The 13,073-nt window shown below is 45.9% G+C and overlaps 1 protein-coding gene across 2 annotated transcripts in view; it reads left to right on the top strand.

Moving 5' to 3' along the window:
• LOC147113792 (dedicator of cytokinesis protein 2-like) overlaps positions 1-12,144 on the top strand; it is an 80,211-nt gene extending 68,067 nt beyond the window's left edge. The window contains exons 8-11 of one of the 2 annotated variants that reach the window (XR_015079272.1): positions 292-382; positions 6,462-6,581; positions 8,275-8,474; positions 9,484-9,573. Coding sequence is in view for 1 of the 2 variants with exons in the window: in XM_085995118.1 (XP_085851244.1) it covers positions 292-382; positions 6,462-6,581; positions 9,484-9,573; positions 12,013-12,129 (418 nt within the window). In the remaining variant the exon portion in view is untranslated. Of the gene's footprint in view, positions 1-291; positions 383-6,461; positions 6,582-8,274; positions 8,475-9,483; positions 9,574-12,012 lie in introns of those variants that run through there. The other variant, XM_085995118.1, reaches the window with a different exon arrangement.
• Positions 12,145-13,073: the final 929 nt, after the last annotated feature.

The raw sequence follows: 13,073 nt of genomic DNA, 5'->3' as shown, positions 1-13,073 counted from the left end.
AATAAATGGGGAGGGGCATGTAAAGCCTTCACACAACAACATCACTGACAGTAATTTCCAGTCTTTAACTGGTTGCTCTACAAAGCCTTGTTACCAAACATTATCCTAGTATTGCATCCCTTGAGAACAATTATGTTCACTAATGAATGTTATTTTGACAATACCGATCATTGCAACCATCTAAAATCATATAATTTATTAAATTTTTCTAGAGTTAATTACAGCTCAGTAATTACAGAGACGATAACAGTAATCTTCAGCATTTCTCAGTGTTTTGTTTGTGCTCTGCAGATATTTGTACAAGCTTCGAGATCTGCACCTGGACTGTGAAAACTACACTGAGGCTGCCTACACACTCCTCCTGCATGCTAAGCTGCTCAAGGTTAGGAACTTTCCTTTTAACAAAAATGCACAGCTGAGTGTAGAGATGGGAAAGGAGCCAGTGTTTAACTATCAGATCCAAATACTCCATTTGATGAATCATCATGCAAAACTGTGGCAGATGGAGTTCAATGTGGGGAAAGTGTGAGGTCATCCACTTTGGGCCTAAGAAACATAGAGTATTTTCTAAATGGCGAGAAGCGAGGAACTGTGGAGGAACAGAGAACTTTAGGAGTCCAAGTACAGAAATCACTAATAGCTGGTGGACACAAAATAATTAAAAAGGTTTTATCTCAACAGGGCGGGAATACAAAGGGGTGGAAGTTATCTTACAGCTGTACAGAGTTCTGGTTAGACCTCATTTAGAGTACAGTGTTCAGTTCTGGGCACCGCACCTCAGGAAGAATATATTGGCCTTGGAGGGGGTGCAGCGCAGATTCACTAGAATGATACTGGGGCTAAAAGGGTTAAATTATTAGGACAGGTTGCATAGACTAGGCTTGTATTCCCTGGAATATAGAAGATTAAGGGGTGATCTAATTAAGGCATTTAAGATGATCAAAGGAATTGAAAGGGTAAATAGAGAGAAACTATTTCCTCTGATGGGGATGTCCAAAACAAGGGGACATAACCTCAAACTTAGAGCTAGGCCGTTCAGGGGTGATGTCAGAAAGCACTTCTTCACACAAAGGGTAGTGGAAATCTGGAACTCTCTCCCTCAAAAACCTGTTGAGGCTCGGGGTCAATTGAAAATTGCAAAACTGAGCTGATAGATTTTTGTTATGCAAGGATATTAAGGATTACGAAGCCACAGCGGGCAGATGGAGTTAAGATATGGATCAGCCATGATCTCATTGAATGGCAGAACAGACTCGAGGGGTTAACTGGCCTACTCCTGTTCCTATGTTCTTTCCTATGCAGATTAACCACCTCAATTTCAGGTAATATATATTTTTCTTGCCACCTCTGCTAACTCTTGCTGGTTCCTTAAACGCTGGCTGGTGCTCCAGTGGTTAGCTGTTCCTCCAGGGAGTCTAGACAGGATGTAATACAGCAACTCACCAAGGCTTCTTCGGTAGCTCCCCATCCCCCAAACCCATGAGCTCCACCCCCTAGAAGGACAAGGGCAGCAAGTGCCTGGGAACACCATTGCCTCCAAGTTCCCCTCCAAGTTACACTACAAGTTACACATCGTCCCAGCTTGGACTTATATCATCGTTCCTGCATCGTCACTGGGTCAATATCCTGGAACTCCTTACCTAACAGCACTGTGGGAGCAACTTCACCACATGGACTGCAGCATTTCAAGCAGAAGGCTCAAGGGCCACTCGGGATTGGCAATAAATGTCTGCTTTGTCAACGATGCCCATATCCCAAGAATGAATAAAAAAAGGACTGTTTGCTGGAAGTCCATGTGGCCGTAAGCAGACATGAAGGTCAAACCCAATCCCTGTCCTCGCCCAAAACCCATACGTACACACTTTCTAGCAGGAGTTGCTGGGTAGAATATTTTCCCATCCCCAACACAAAGGCACAAAGCCAATTACAGAACCCCTACTTCCATTCTGGCGGAGATTAGCTGACTCAGCATAGAGTGGGGATTGAACCTGGCACCACCTGGTCTGTCCAGTTCATCTACCCACAGCTTTAACCAGGAGAAGCTTCTAATATTTATTCTTATTTAAAGTAATAAAAGGTACTTTTTAGGGTATATAACGCTCCCAGATACACACACAGAGGTTTACAGACAGTTGAGCTAGCACTGCACAAGGGCATGACTAGTGTTGATTATTGGGTAGTGGTCAGAGGTTAAGCATAGGCCAGGAAACCTCCTGGTGCATAATTTACCATGCTCATTGTTCTTAGGTTAGGTATGGTGGTTGTGGGGGGTTAGCTAGTGGGGGAGGGCTTAGGTAGGGAAGGATCTAAGAAAAGGCGCCAGATACTGATAGCCCTCCAGTTTCCAACTCAGCCACAGCAACACGCTCTGACTGCTAGATGTCCCGTAGGTGATTTAACCCTGTGTATGTAGGGAAACAGGGTTGGCTGCGGTATAGTTGAGATCTGCATCTTATGACTGAGCTTGGGTCAGGCAGAGTGTTCAGACCTTATAACCAGACCATCAGTGTTTTAAGTGTGAATTGAAATTGGAACTACATTGATGTGGAGATTCGAAGTGAATGTGGTGACATTACTGCCTACTGTCACCCCACCCCACCACACAGTGCTGTCTGTTCTCAATCGTGGCATCCACAAGTAATTAAAAAAATATCTCATGGAGATGATCAATTGATAGGTACAGATGAAGAAGGCCATTTGGCCCATTTTGCTGAGCAAAGCTATAAGGTGCATCTTAGATCATCCATTCAGAAAATTCTACATATTCTTGCCCCCATCCCTATTACAGAATCCAACTGTATACTAAATGATTCCAGGATTTTTACCTCATAAGAATATAGCAACATTAGGAACAGGAGTAGGCCATTCAGCTCCTCAAGCCTGCTCCGCCATTGAATTAGATCATGGCTGATTCGCACCTCAACTCCATTTAACTGCCTTGGTTCCATATCCCTTGATACCCTTACCCAACAAAATTCTATCGAACTCAGTGTTGAAAGGTCTAATTGACCCCAAGCATCCACACACTTTTGGGGGAGAGTTTTCCAGATTTCTACTAGCTTTTGTGTGGAAAAAGTCCTTCCTAATTTCACTACTGAATAGACTTGTTCCAATTTTAAGATAACCCAGAAGTTCATTCCACATGTTGGTCACTCTTCGTGTCAAAAACTTCCCAATATTGGTTTTGAGTTTGCCTTTCAATAGTGGCCCTTTTGCTGATACTGTTACAGTTTAATCTGAAGTCGTTTCAACGTAAGTGGTATAAAGTTGACAGCAAGTCCAACCACTCTTCCTTCCAATCTCCTGATCGGTGAAGTTGCTCTTCTAAAATGTTGACAGCAGGAATCCTATCCTGAATCCCAATTTAATTCTAATCATTCACAAGCTCCCACTTTGCAAAGTATTACAAAGTATTTACTGCACAGAAATAGGCTATTTGGCCCAACAGGTCCATGCTGGTGTTCATGCTCCACACAAGCCTCCTCCCACCCCTCTTCATCTAACCCCATCAACATATCCTTCCATTCCTTTCTCTTTCATGTGCTTCCCCTTGAATGCATCTATACTATTCACCTCAACTACTCCTTGTGGGGTAGCAAGTTCCAAATTCTAACTATTCTCTGGGTCAAGAAGTTTCTCCTGAATTCCCTATTGGGTTTATTAGTGACTAACTTTCTTTATGTCCCCTAGTTCTGGTCTCCCCCAAAAGTGGAAACATCTTCTCGGCATCTACCCTATCAAACCCTTTCATAATCTTGAAGACCTCTATCAGGTCATCCCTCAGTCTTCACTTTTCTAGAGAAAAGAGCCCCAGCCTGTTCAATCTTTCCTGATAGTTATAACCTCTCAGTTCTGGTATAATTCTAGTAAATCTTTTTTGCACCTTCTCCAGTGCCTCTATATCTTTTTTTATAATATGGAGACCAGAGGGATCCTAAATATCTCATAATTTTTCCCAAGAAAAATATCTTTGTTCCCTTAAACTTTTCTTCAAAGATCTGTGTCTCATTTTTCCTTACATTTCACATCTAAATTCATAGAATTTTACAGCACAGAAACAGGCCACTCGGCCCAACTGGTCTGTGCAGGTGTTTATCCTCCACACGAGCCTCCTCCCACCCTACTTCATCTCATTCTATCAGCATATCCTTCTATTACTTTTTCTCGAATGTAGTTATCTAGCTTTGCCTTAAATGCATCTCTGCTATTTGCCTCAACTACTCCATGTGGGAGTGAGTTCCACATTCTAACCACTCTGTTTAAAGTTCAACCCTGTAGGGGCAATAAGAAATTTACACAAAGTATATGATGAATCTGCATGGGTACGAGAGGTAAAATTAAGTTTCATGCAACAAGGAATGACATTAATGAGTTGGAAATGTGTTGTGTAGTATTGGTAACAAGTGTGCCTGTTCGCCTGCATGAAATTGTTCCAGTGTTTTACCGAAAACACTTATCTTGGCAGAGTAATGTTGTGGCTGTGGAAAAGTGCCAGATCATCCTAAAAAAAACTCGACTGGTTCCCTAATGTCCTTCAGGGAAGGGAACCTGCTGTCCTTACCCGGTCTGATCCTCAAGGAGGCAGTGCATTACCCCTTCTCAAGGCAACAAGGGGTTGGCTTTTACAAAGATTTACCAGACAGAGGAATTCTGTGTGAAAGCTTCACCCCTATGATCTCATCCCTTCATTTTTTTCTTCTTGTTTCATTTTACTGTTTGTTTGGGGATTTGTCCCATTTTCAGCAGCTTTGAGTTGATATGATGACCAAGTCTGTAGGGGCAGGGAACCTGGTAGTTCAAATCAAACCCGGAAATTATTTGAGAAAGTGGAGTGGGATAATGGTAGGAGTGGGAATTTTATTTGTCTCTGGAGTATCTTATTTCTGTTCTAGGAATTGCAGCCCAGTGAAGATCATTGCTGAAGCTCTCCAGACCCACAACAATGTGGTTGACTCTTAACTGTCCTCTGAAATGGCAAACTACTCAGTTGTACCAAACCGCTACAAAGAACAATGGTTCAAGAAGGCGGCTCACCACCACCCTCTCAAGGGCAATTAGGGATGGGCAATAAATGCTGGCCTTGCCAGCGACATCCACATCCCACGAACTAATAAATATAAAAAAAATTGATTGATGTCACACCAGTCCTTCAAGACACCTCCATCAATTTACTTGCTCACTTATAAGATAGAGCCAGATAAAAGTGGCCATTCAGCCCATTTGGCTTCATGCTCCCAGAATACCAACCCTGCTCTCTTTCCATCACAGCACTGACCTGTCTCTTAAATAGGACCAGTGAGCTGGTCTTGACCAGCCTTCCAAGAAACCTGGCATAAAATCAGTGAACCTCATCCTTAACTGAGCTATCTCATGTATGACTAACTGGTGTCCAAAACACTGCACCATCCTATACCCACTAGTGGATGATGAGAGTTGCTGAAGTATTAACTGGGTTTGTAACATGTTGCTCAGCTGTAGCATTGGGTAGAGGAGCTTTTTATTTTTTTTAAGACCCTCATAGTTAGGACAGTACAGTAACAGCCGGGGCCCCAATCTGCATCATGGAGTGCCAGGGTGGGTCTTCACCAGCATTACTCGTTGCATTTTTATTCAGGGTCAGTTCGACAGGAGAGCTGAATCATAGAGTGCCTGGAGTTGTGGTCGGTGCCTACAGTGTAACTTTCCAATTTCAGTCATCACACTGAGGCAGTTGCTGAGTGGTGGGCAGGCACCACCCCACAGGAAGAGAACACACCGCCCCCACCCTCCTTACCGACCCAATCGTTCTGTTAAATAACAGGGTCCTTTCACTTACTGTATGGAAGGTGTCTCCCAAGAGCATACCCTTGCCTTCTTTTCTGGAGAGCAAGAAACGGAGAGAGCACATCCAGGTATCGCAGCTTGGTCAGCAACCTGCAGCCAAGCAAGGTGTGACAATGGTGTCAAATGTTGTTTGATAACGCTCCTGTGAAGCACCCTGAGATGTTTTACTACGTTAAAGGCGCTATATAAATACAAGTTGTTGTTGTTTGTTGCTAAATAGAGGTTCAAAGGCACAGGGACAACTAAGTCTTCCCAAAAAGCCACCTGTGAGGGGCAATTGGGCTACCATTGCCAATTGCCTCTCCAATCCTCTAGAACACTAGCTCACTAATCTTTAGATGTGGCACAGTGGAAGGTATAGTTCAGAACCAGGCACTGCCCAACAGGGAGAAGGAAGAAACAAAATGAAGGAAATAGTCTTGGGTCGCTCTCGCACCTGGCGACTTTTTTCAAAAGCGGCATTGGTCTGGGAACAAGTCACTTGCCTGCACTCTCTGTTGGAGTTGCTGTGGGGAATCCAAGAATGTTGAAAAAAGGAGAGAAAAATAAAAGGAATGTCACCCTCAAAAGAAATCTCTTACAGGCTATGGAGCCCTTATACATGTGTGAACTGACCCAGTTTTCATTCTCTACTTTAGTGGTCTGATGAGCAATGTACATCCCACGTTATGCCAAGAGACTTCCACATTTCCCAAACACAGCGGCAGCTGAAAGAAAATCTGTACAAAACCATCATTAATTACTTTGACAAGGGAAAGGTAAGTGCAAGACAGATGAGATTGAACCTCCAGATCCTAACAGCATCACAAGCATTTGTTTTGTGAATTTAGTAGTTTTAAAAGCAAGATGTTAGTGCTGGGGAATGGAACACTATCCCATGTCAGGCACCCAGTGTCAGCCTCAAGCTCTCCCGGGTTAGGTACAGCACAGGTTGGATGCAGATGACAACCAGTGTGACAATCTTCTATTTTCCACACCAGCCATCTTTGGCCTCTCTGAGTGAGATTAGGAACAGTTTTGTACGGTGGCCCTATGTGCACTAGGAACTGGATTGAGATCGTCCAAACTAATTTGTTAAAGGAAACTGCAACAGTTTTGTCCAAATATCGGACAATTACCACTCACTGACCAACATTGCTCCTTTCGGCCCACTCATTTGCAAGCAATGCCCGAGACTTCAGTCCTGAAGATGACCCATTCATTGTTTGATTGGGGGCTGCTGTTTGGTGGAAGCAGGTCCGAGAGTATCTCGGTGGACCTGCTCCTAGTTTCAATCAGCTTCACCATTCCCAAGTCCAGTAACGACAGGCCATGTGTCTCCAGCTGCCTGCCCATGTTTAGTAGATACCCAGGTGATTTAGGCTATGGGTATGTCCTGGTTACTGGATGCTTCAAAGGAAGAATTTCCATTAAATAGTGTCATTCACATCCTTAGGACATCCCAAAGTGCTTTGCAGCCAATGAATTACTTGTTATATTGTTGCCAAACACGGTAGCCAATTTGTGCACAGCAAGGTCCCACAAACAGCAATAAGATAAACGACCAGACAATCTGTTTTTGGTGTTGTTCACTGTTTAAAGGAAGATTGGCCAGGACACTGGGAGAACTACCCTGCTCTTCTTTAAATAGTGCCATGGGATCTTTTACATCCACCTGAGATGGCAGACGGAGCCTTGGTTTAACATCTCATCTGAAAGACGGCACCTCCGACAATGCAGCGCCTTTCTCACTACTGCACTGAAGTGCCAGCCGAGATTAGGTGCTCAGGTATCTGGAGTAGGACTTGGACCCACAACTTCTGACTCAGAGGCGAGAGTGCTACCACTAAGCCAAGCTGCTGGTGCATCCATGCCTGTTGTTGTGGTGTATTGCATGGTATCGCTTGTGTTTTCATAACCAATCTTGCTGCTCTGATTCCATTTATTTTTCTGTATGTCATGTAATTTCAGTTTGCATAGAGGCCTCCATTCCTGAGGCATCTGTGGTATCCTCCCCATAAAGGAGGGAGGGAGGGAACTCTCTGATTGGCTCAGTGTGGTGGAGTCCAATCCAATCCCCCAATCCTTTGGTCTGGCCAAAAGGGGCACATGCCATTAAACAGCTGAAGTGGAAAACAAAACAAATAAAATGGGAATAGTAATATCTAATAATGTGGTAGAGCAGGATTTTGGACCCAACATGTGCCAACCAGCATGGGTGATATATTTTTGGCCCCAACATGTGCCAACCAGCATGGGTGATATAAATCTGGACCCAACATGTGCCAACCAGCATGGGTGATATATTTTTGGCCCCAACATGTGCCAGCATGGGTGTTCCAATTAGTGCTCTCACCAGTTATTTCTTCTTATGCTAATGCAGAGGACGGCTATCCCTGGCAAGCATGACCTTGTGTGCAAAGCATGTGATAATGCCGTATGCTCTGGTGAGCAATAAACTCTTTCTTGCAGGTGATAAACTCACTGAAAACAACAAGAAATGTCTTATAATGTGCTGGACAGACAAATAACAGAAAGGCCAAGTGTCGCACACTACAAACTACAAATCAGGTTTTATTGAGAATTGAAAGCAATAAAGAAAGAAGGAAAGAAAGAACTATAGCACCTTTCACAATCTCAGGATGTCCTGAAGCACCTTACAGTCAATTACTGTAAGTAGTTTTGAAGTGTAGTCACTGTTAGAATGTAGCAGACGTGGCAGTCAAATTGCACACAGCAAGGTCCCACAAACTGCAATGAGATAATGACCAGATAATCTGTTTTAGTGAAGTTGGTTGAGGGATAAATATTGGCCAGGACACCGGGAAGAACTCCCCTGTTCTTCTAATAGACAGACGTCTCATCTGAAAGACGGCACCTCTGACAGTGCAACGCTCCCTCAGTACTGCACTGGAGTGTCAGCTTGGGTTATGTGCTCCAGTCTAAGAGATCGGGGCCACGAGCGGGAGGGGGAGAGAGCCTGAGAGATCGGGGCCACGAGCGGGAGGGAGAGAGAGCCTGAGAGATCGGGGCCACGAGCGGGAGGGGGTGAGAGCCTGAGAGATCGGGGCCACAAGCGGGAGGGGGAGAGAGCCTGAGAGATCGGGGCCACGAGCGGGAGGGGGAGAGAGCCTGAGAGATCGGGGCCACGAGCGGGAGGGGGAGAGAGCCTGAGAGATCGGGGCCACGAGCGGGAGGGGGAGAGAGCCTGAGAGATCGGGGCCACGAGCGGGAGGGGGAGAGAGCCTGAGAGATCGGGGTTGAGGAGGACGAAGGCTTCTTTGGGAGGCCTGGGGGGACTCACCCCTTCCGATCTTTGTCACTCCCCACCCCTCCTCCCGATCGCGAGACCTCAATCTCTCAGGCTCTCCCCCCACCAGCTCTTGATTACAGCCTGGAGCCATCTGCTGCCCCTGCCCCCGCCCCCGTCCCCCCCCTCCCCTGACATCCACTCGTAATCAGAGAGTGGGCGCTTCCCTCTCATGACTGAACTGGAGTCAGGCCCAAATGTCAGAGGTGAAGGGATTGTCTGAACACAGACAGAAAGAGAATACAGAAATATTCACTCTTACTTACATCCACCCCACCCCCTGCCCCCCCCGCCAACCCCCCGCTAATCAACCTACTTAATGCTGGCACAGTACCATGGCCACTTGCTGACGGATGCTGCTTCTCTTTTAGATGTGGGAGGAAGCCCTGAACCTCTGCAAAGAGCTGGCAGATCAGTTTGAAATGGAAATATTTGACTACGAGCTTCTCAGCCAGAACCTGGTAAGTTCCCATGAGCAGCTTACCACGCCTACCAAGGCTTGATGTTTCTCTGTTGGTATCCATTGGCCGCCTGGCCCAAAGTACAGCAGCCAGAAGGACCCCTCCCCCCTCCGAGTGCTTTAGCTTGTCCTGGGTTGGTGGGAGGGGTTGTAAGTAAAATTAAAAACTCGCCCTATTGTGTCTTCATCCCCAGTCTGCGGAGGTCACTAGGACAGGCACCAGATATACATTAGGTAAGGTATAGTTTTATCGCCTTCTCTTCTAACCCTTGCTGGTTCCTTAAATGCTGGCTGATGCGCCAGTGGTTGGCCATTCCTTGAGGGAGTCATGACAGGATGCACTGCAGCAACTCGCCATGGCTCCTTCGGCAGCCCTGCTCCCCAAACTACGACCGCCACCATCTAGGAAGACAAGAGCAGCAGGTGCATGGGAACGATATCACCTTCAAGTCACACACACCATCCAGACTTGGACATATATACCGCCATTCCTTCATCGTTGCTGGATCAAAATCCTGGAACTCCCAATCTAACAGGACTGCGGAAGCACCATCGCCACACGGACTGCAGCGGTTCAAGAGGAAGGCTCACCACCACCTTCTCAAGGGCAACTCGGCATGGGCAATAAATGCTGGCATTGCCAGTGACACCCACATCCCGAGAATAAATTAAAAGGAAATAAGGACCCGTTCTACGCTGATCCCAATGATCGCGTACCTCAGCAAAATGAGGCAGTGGGCTGAGACGGTGCATCTGTGCCGCAGGCCCACTTACGTTTCCTGCGGCAGAACCCCCGGGGTTGCACAGTGTGTGCGGAGACCAAAGGTAACAGTGGCTCCCTAGGCGCGGTGAAGAGGCAGATTCATCCTTCATCCTGCAGATCAATTCTTTCACAAAATAGTCTGGGGGAAAAAAAGCTCTGACTGTTTCTCCTCTCTTCTCAATGCCAATCTGTTGATGGGGGTAAGGTTCCTGTACAACCTCACCCTAGTGCCATTCCTCACATGTCAGCCTGGATAGTGAACACCGACAGGCAATTCGGAAATGGGGAGGGCCTTGCAGTCATGTTCCACTGCTCTCAGCTGTCGTCTGCACTGACATAAGAACATAAGAAATAGGAACAGGAGTAGGCCATTCGGCCCCTCGAGCCTGTCCACCAATTAGTAAGATCATGGCTGAACTTCTACATCAACTCCACTTTCCCGCCCTATCCCCATATTCCTCGATTCCCTTAGTGTAAAAAAATCTATCGATCTCGTCTTGAATCTACTCATTGACTGAGCATCCACAGCCCTCTGGGGTAGAGAATTCCAAAGATTCATAGCCCTCTGAGTGAAGAAATTCTAATCATCTCAGTTCTAAATGGCCGACCCCTTATCCTGAGACTGTGACCCTCTGGTTCTAGACTCTCCAGCCAGGGGAAACAGCCTCTAGCACCTACCTTGTCACGCCCTCTAGCATACCAACATGTACTAGTCCATTACCTTTTAAAAAACAGTCTGACACATGCACGTTCCAACAGAACAGCGAACAAGAATTCTGGCGGGTTTTTTTCCCACACCTTCCCACCCCCTTAGGGACCAACAGTAGTGACCTGACTGCTGTCCCAGTTGCCCTCCTCCCTCCCTCAGTGGCACTGAGACCAGCCAACTCAACAGAGTCCAGGATGGAATGCAGGGTTGTTCCAGGTGTGAATGGTTACAGTTCCGGACCAGGCGACCACATCTTCATCCATCTGCCATTGAGGAGGCTGTACACAAATTGAAAAGCTTCCCCGATTGCAGGTTCATAAACATGCTGTGCCTGTGGTGCATGAATGACGGTTCAATGAGTTGAACTTTGAAATTTTAAGACTCGAAAAAGAAAAATACTGGTGTTCATTCTGGGGATATGGGCATCACTGGCAAGGCCGGCATTCATTGCGCATCCCTAGTTGCCCTTGAGAAGATGGTGGTGAACCGCCTTCTCTTCAACCTCTGCAATCCATGTGGTGAAGGTGCTTCCACAATGCTTTCAGGTCGAGAGTTCCAGGGTTTTGACCCAGCAACAATGAAGGAACGGCGATATATGTCCAACTCAGGATGTGGTGTGACTTGTTGGGGAACTTGGAGGTGATAGTGTCCCCATGCACCTGCTGCCCTTGTACTTCGGGATGGTAGGTTCGATGTTTCTCGAGCACTGATCGTTTCTGCTGATTTATGCTAATTCACGCCCATTCTGAGTTTGGGTATTATCTAACGAGATTGGGAGGGTACTTGGGTGTAAGTTACTATTGGCAAAGCGGGCACAATTTCAGGTGCAGCTACCGGGTTGCGTCCAAGGAGGAAACTCCAGGTCTTCATGTTTTGACATTGAATACTGTAAACTTACAAGAAAGTTGATTGAAATTTTGTAGCATTTTTTTTCTTGCACTTATGGAGCCTTATTTGTCTACTTGCAGAAACAGCAAGCCACATTCTATGAGAACATCATGAAAATCCTGCGGCCGACTCCCGATTACTTCGCTGTCGGTTATTACGGTCGTGGCTTTCCGCTATTCCTCAGGGTGAGTCTTTGACATCAGAATCTTTGGCCTCGGAGGAGGAGCAGGGCAGATTGACCAGAATAGTGTCGGGGCTTAAGGGGCTAAATTATGACAACAGGTTGCATAAACTTGCCTTGTAAACCCTTGAGGTTAGGAGATTGAGGGGTGATCTGACCAAGGTGGTTAAAATGATTGAGGAAGTCGATAGGGTACAACAACAACAACAATTTGCATTTATGTAACACCTTTCACGAGAATCCGGCTATATATAGAAAGGTCAGCAGAGAAGTGAAAAAGAAAATAAGAGGGGCAAAGAGAGGGTAAGAGAATAGAATGGCAGCCAACATAAAAGGTAATCCAAAAGTCTTCTATAGGCATATAAATAGTGAAAGGGTAGTAAGAGGAGGGGTGGGGCCAATTAGGGACCAAAAAGGAGACCTATGCATGGAGGCAGAGGGCATGGCTGAGGTACTAAATGAGTACTTTGCATCTGTCTTCACCAAGGAAGAAGATGCTGCTAAAGTCATAGTGAAGGAGGAGGTAGAGGAGATACTGGATGGGATAAGAATTGATAAAGAGGAGGTAATAGAAAGGCTGGCTGTACTTGAAGTAGATAAGTCATCAGGACCGGATGGCATGCATCCTAGGATGCTGAGGGAAGTGAAGGAAGAAATTGCGGAGGTACTGATCATAATCTTCCAATCCTCCTTAGAAACGGAGGTGGTGCCAGAGGACTGGAGAATTGCAAATGTTACACCCTTGTTCAAAAAAGTGTGTAAAGATAAACCCAGCAACTATGGGCCGGTCAGTTTAACCTTGGTAGTGGGGAAGCTTTTAGAAATAATAATCAGGGACAAAATTAACAGTCACTTGGACAAGTGTGGATTAATTAAGGAAAGCCAGCATGGATTTGTTAAAGGCAAATCGTGTTTAACCAACTTGTTCGAGTTTTTTGATGAGGTAACAGAGAGGGTTAA

The sequence above is a fragment of the Somniosus microcephalus genome, chromosome 8, assembly GCF_052327205.1.
Source record: "Somniosus microcephalus isolate GS21.2 chromosome 8, FLI_Smic_1.0, whole genome shotgun sequence".
In the NCBI taxonomy this organism is placed as follows: domain Eukaryota; kingdom Metazoa; phylum Chordata; class Chondrichthyes; order Squaliformes; family Somniosidae; genus Somniosus; species Somniosus microcephalus.
The sequence above is the reverse complement of the archived record's forward strand: the minus strand, read 5'-3'. Positions and strand labels throughout refer to the sequence as shown.